Below are 5,787 nucleotides of genomic sequence, written 5' to 3' on the forward strand. Positions count from 1 at the left end.
AGTGAAGCAACGTCCTCCACAACTAGACTGAAGAACAAAACGACAGCAACTTGTCTGTTCCCCTTCCCCCAATTCCCCAGCACTGTTCCCTTCCCCCCAATACCCCAATAAAAATCTTTAAAAAAAAAAGATGCTCTTCCATGATCAGAAAAGAATCTGTGTATTTTCATTTATAGGTGTGGTAACTATAAACATGGTAGATTGGTGCTCCTTAATGGGTAAAGGAACACTAGCTCCCCCCCCCCATTGGGTTTTACAATGCTTAAATGTTATTACAAAGGGAATGGAAAATAAAAAAACACTACTTGTAGTTTAATCTCTTATCCTTTCAAACATTCAGAATGGAAAGCAGGCACACACCAAAGCATTTAAAAAAGTGAAGTGGGCCTTGGCCATCAGAACAGGGTCCTAATTAAAGGGGTTTCTAACCAGGGATGCCCTAAAACAGATGGAGGGCCACATCTCAAATGCAAACACATCCACAAAAATCAAGCTATGTCATTCAAGTTACTGCATCATTCTTTCTTTTTATCATCCACCCATGACCCAGTATACTGATGCAAGAAAGAACTCTGTTAAGAGAAATGATTTTGGAGCCCTGAGGCACACCAATCGGGAACCTCCATCAGAGAGACCTTGAAGAGAGAACCTGGAAGTGATAAAAGGCAGGAGACTGCCAAATTTAAGCAAATAAGGGATAAAAATCTTAGAGCCCAGGATGGAGGCCAGAAGGCAAAAAGTTTAAAAACTCAACTAGTAACAAGAGACAGTTGAGAACAGCTCAGGGAAGTTCTTGCCTTATTCTATAGAGCAGCAGTTTTCAACCTTCCTAATGCCGCGACCCCTTAATACAGTCCCTCATGTTGTGGTGACTCCAACCATAAAATTATTTTCGTTGCTACTCTTATAACTGTAATTTTGCTGTTATGAATCGTAATGTAAATATCTTTTTGTTTTCCGATGGTCTTAGGCGACCCCTGTGCAAGGGTCATTCGGGGTCGCGACCCACACAGGTTGAGAACCGCTGCTACAAAACATCATTTTCCAAACTGAATACAATAAGTCAGGAAATCAAGTTTGTAGATTATGACCAGCACTTTAGAAGATCAAGTAGAATAGAAAAATACCAGTGTGTAATACACATAACATCATTTTGTTAAAAACATGTTTCACAGTTGTACATATGTAGTGGGTCAAATGTAAGAACTGTATCACTGTGGGACTTATTTGAAAGGTGCTGCACTTATTTTTTTAAAAACACTATTTTGGACACTCTAATTTGTCCAATTGAAATATTCCCTAAAACTGAAATGTGAATCTCGGAGTTGAAAATGAAAACAAAATGTAGAGAAATCACATATTTCTTTTCAGGAATGGGTTTAAGACAGTCCATTCTCACACCTGGAGTTAAAACGCCAGGTCATTTGTACAACTGCCATGGTAAATCTGCAGTCCTGAGTTTAGTCTGACATTCCTTTACAGTCTACCTGTAAATACACTTCCACAATAGGTGAGTGATTAAAAAAAAAAAAGTTTGTATTTTTAAAACTGCAGGAAAAAAGCCTTTCTTAAATTTACCAACGATGTGTTTCTCATTCCAGAAATCTTTTCCTTGTCTATACTAAACTTATTTAATCCCAGATACAATTTAAATTACGAGGGCTCAAAAAAATTGATCTTCTTCATTCCACTCTAATGTTCTTTTTTGATTTAGCAGAGGCTCCAGATTTGACCAAAAGAACGATGGTTATCCTAACAGTTAAAGGTTCAGCTTTATAGATCACACCCCAAAAGTGAGCCTTTCTCTCTCCCCCACCCCAGATCAATCATTACACTTCAGTAACAGCGTCCAACTGAATAAAGCCACTCTAAGCCTTTCACAACATTCGAGCCACGGAGGTATAATTAAGTCATTGAAAGCAACCAGCAGCAGCTTCAAACTCAGCCCCTCCAAAATGATGAGCAGAGGCAAATAATTGACTTCTTGCTGCTCATCTATGTCTAAATTTTCTACAGCGACTAATTCCTCCTTGTGTAATCAGAAACCGACCTTTCAGAAGTGTCTGTCCTCAGTTACTCTAGAATCACACATACAAGGGGGGAGAAAAAAAAAAAGAGGGGGGAAGCCGCAAATATATTTGTGAAATACTAGTAGAGAGAATTGGTTCTAAAGACTTTTGCTGCACCCTCTTCCTTTCCAGCACCAGGCAAACAAGTCGGCCTACTACTCGTCACACCTTCACTCAACACTCTTCCATCCCGGTTTTCAGATGCAAGAAAATACTATTTCCCCCAACTGGCAAAGCGCCTCAGCTACTTCCAGCGTATTCCCGTCCCCGCTGCCTGCATTCCTCCAAGTTAACTGTGGCCAAGTCCTGGGTGGCTTCTACGTCTCTCATCTATCTCCCAGAAAGCGAATTCCCTGACGTGGACCCAATCACTCGCGCCTCTCCTGAGGTCCCTCGCCTACCTCCATCCCCCTGACTTAGCCCAGGGCCACCTTCCGGGAGGCCTCCAGGACCCGGCCGCGGCCCCTCTTCCCGCCGCGGGCCGGACTCACGCCAAACTGTCGTCTACTCCCGGGCCCTCCTCGCCGAGTCCGGAGGTGACCGGCGTTGAATGGACCCGACGTTCCCCGCGGCCGGGCCTCGCTCCACAGCTCACTCGCCGGCCAGTCACGGCCCTCACACCCTCGCCTCCGTCGCTGCTCGGCCCGCCCCAGCCCCCAGTCCCAATCGGGCACCCACTCCGCCCCTCCACAACCGTCGCTTGGCCTCGGCCGGTCAGCGAGCGGCCCTGGGGCCTCAGCCTGCCCCTCCCCCTTCACCTGCTCCATAGCCGGCCCCGTATTCCGTGGAACACACTCCGTCCGCTCCGCGCTGCCAACTGCACGCGCCGCCTTCTGGAACCTACTAGAAGCTGCCGGGACCCCCGGATCCCGCCCCTTCCTCGCCTGCTCACTGGTCGCGGTCTTCCAGGGGCTTTCTGTGCTTCTCTAGTATTGGCTTTAAGTCTAGTCCATCATCTTTGCTTCTCTCTCATTGGTCAATCGCATCTCGGGATTGGACGCTTCCCGACACGCCCCGCCCACCCTACCTCTACGATTGGAGGAAGGGGCGGAGATCTGAGACTGGAATTGGTTGCTTGATCCGCCAATCGTGCCCGCGCTGGTCGCGCCCATTGGTCCTGTTCTTTCTGGAAATTTCCACTTTTCCCATTGGGCTGGCGGACTCGATGACGGAAACTCCTTCAGATTAAAAAAAATTTCAATTGGGCGGAGATTTGCCAACACTTTGCACTGATAGGTTTAAATCGCTGCCCTTCAAAGGGCAGTGTGGGGTTTGTGGGAGTCTGAGGCCACCGGTTACTCCTGCAGTGGTGGCTCCGGCGGCTGCTGGGTTGTGGACTGCTTCATTCTTCCATCTGCTGCGGTCCTGCCGAGGATTCACTCCTCCTTAGCGACAGAGAGCCTCGGTCTCGCCCGTGCGGCGGGCTCGGGGGGGGTGTCCCAGCCGGTGGGGGTGACCGTCTGGGTTGGCCTCAAGAGAGCTTCCTGGCCGGTCCTCGGATCCCTGCTGTTCGATTCTGAATGTTCAAAAATACCGCGTGGCGGTGAAGGCGCTGGGGCTAGCCTAGGACAGACCCGGGATCTCACCCTGGCGGGGCCGTGGCCCGCTGGGTTCCCTCAGTGGAGACGCATACCCTCTCTGAACCTCTCCGGTAAAGGGTTGGTAATCTGGGGCCGCGGGAGGGTTCATATTCATGCAGCATTTAGCAGTTAGTGAAAGGGAGTACCGCCTTTATTCGGATGTAAGGGGTAAAGGAAAAACCACGGTGTGGTGTTTGACCACCTCCTGGTCGGCGAAGGCGGCCTGGGAGGGTCTTAAATGGCTGCCCAAATGCGAGAGGCAGAGCAGGCACCCGGAGAGAGGCGAAAGAAAGGGCTTAGATCGTGAAAGAGATGGAGCTGCGGAATTAAAATGCTGGATTTTCACCTGGACCAGTATGTGGTTTATGGAACAAAGGAGCGGCATAAGGGTCTCCAGATAGCTTGGATGAGGGTCTTGGGCCTGCCTGTGTCCTTGTTCTTCCCCCTCTCTGGTTAATGGCGTCCCTTCCCAGGGTTTTAAAGCCCTCTGTATGCCAATAGCTTGTCTCCATAGCCTCTTTTTCCATCCCAGCTGTGTCTGATCCATTCTGGACACTGTGGGCAAAGTCATTGCAGATCCACAAGCCTGCTAACCTCCTCCCTCGCTTAAAATTTGGAGGCTTTAGATTGGGGCTCAGGGCCCGTCTAACCTGACAGGCCTGCGTTTCTCACCTCTTCTTTCTTGTCCGCCACTCTCAGCACCCAACTCCAGCCACACTGACCTCTCTGTTCCTTGAACTAGGTGGGCTGGGCTCTTGCACTCTGGGCCTGGCTTCAAGCTGCTCCCTCTGCTGGGATCCCCCTTCCACCAGCTCTGCCAGGGTAACCTCTCACCTCTCAGGCTGAGATGAACTGTCAAGATTCCTTGGCAACCGGCCCCCAACAAGCACACTCATTTCTGTCCACTTGTTATTTGCTTTCACAGCACTGTGGACTAGACATGTGTCCAATCACAAATTAAACCAGTGACTGGTACAGCACCACATTTTGTGAGGTCCAGGAGGGCCTTGTGTCTGTTTTCCTTTATCTTGTGTTCCAGGTGCATTGCACAGCGCTGTGCACACAGCAGGCATTCATTAATCCATCAAATATTGCTGAACGTCCTGTTATGTGTTAGGTGTAATTGTGGGCACTGGAGAAAATGCAGTGAACAAAACTGACAAATACCACTGTTTTCATGATGCTTGGTCTAGCGAGGGAGACAAACTAAAAGTTTATATAGTGTACTTGCTTAAGTGCAGTGGAGAAAAATAAATCAGGGAAAGGGTGCAAGGGGTGTTGGGTGAGGGGGGGCCAGGGCAGATTCTGTGAGAAGCTAATATATGAGAAAAAACCTGAGGGAGTGAGATTTATGAAAAAGCTAGAGAAGACCCTTGCAGTCAGAGGGAACAGCAGATGCAAAGGCCCTGTGGTAGACACTACCCCCGGGGTGGCCAGAATGGCAGGGATGGGAGCAGAGGAGGGCTGAGGAGTTGGATTCTGGATGCATCAACAGGATTTGTTAATGCATTGGATGCATAGCACGAAGTATCGAGTCAAGGATGACTTCGAGGCTTTTGGCCGTCTCTCTTATTCATCTGCTAAATTAAATCTGTTAACAAGACCTTTCCTTTCTTCTTGGCATAGTCTCCAGACCACTACACTTATGTCAATCCCACTTCTGCCCCCCAAACCAGCTCTTCCTCCATCTCCAGTGGCTTTTGGAGGCCTTCTATGATCTCCCCCACAGCCTGTCTCCAGGCTTCTTTCTCATTCCTCCCTCTGTGTGACATGGCCTTATCTCCCACACACATAGGCCTACTGTGTGCGGTGCACTACTCTGGGTATACAAGCTCAACAGTGAACAAGGCAGCCCACAGATGTAGTAGCTTCTGCTGCATGGCTCTTGTCTTCTAGTGGGGGGGACAGATGATACTTCAGCTCATCAGGTGTGTGACTTTAAGCAACCAATTTAACCTTTCTGTGCTTCAGTGTCTTCCATTTTAAAATGGGGGTGAAAAAATGTCAATGTCAGAGTAGTTGTGAGGATTAAATGATTTGATATTTGTAAAGCACTTGGAACAGTGTCTCACGACAGAGTAAGCACTATATGCATTTGTTAACTAAAAATAAGTGCATAAATGAAGATAATTCTAGAG

The 5,787-nt window shown here is 48.4% G+C and overlaps 1 protein-coding gene across 1 annotated transcript in view; it reads right to left on the minus strand.

Annotated features, from left to right (window-relative positions):
• The window catches only part of STIP1 (stress induced phosphoprotein 1), a 13,277-nt gene extending 10,305 nt beyond the window's left edge, over positions 1-2,972 (minus strand). The window contains exon 1 of the mRNA XM_019645576.1: positions 2,828-2,972. Within this exon, the coding sequence (XP_019501121.1) occupies positions 2,828-2,836 (9 nt within the window). The 5' untranslated portion in view covers positions 2,837-2,972. The remainder of the gene's footprint in view (positions 1-2,827) is intronic.
• Positions 2,973-5,787: the final 2,815 nt, after the last annotated feature.

The sequence above is a fragment of the Hipposideros armiger genome, unplaced genomic scaffold (assembly GCF_001890085.2).
Source record: "Hipposideros armiger isolate ML-2016 unplaced genomic scaffold, ASM189008v1 scaffold_93, whole genome shotgun sequence".
In the NCBI taxonomy this organism is placed as follows: Eukaryota; Metazoa; Chordata; class Mammalia; order Chiroptera; family Hipposideridae; genus Hipposideros; species Hipposideros armiger.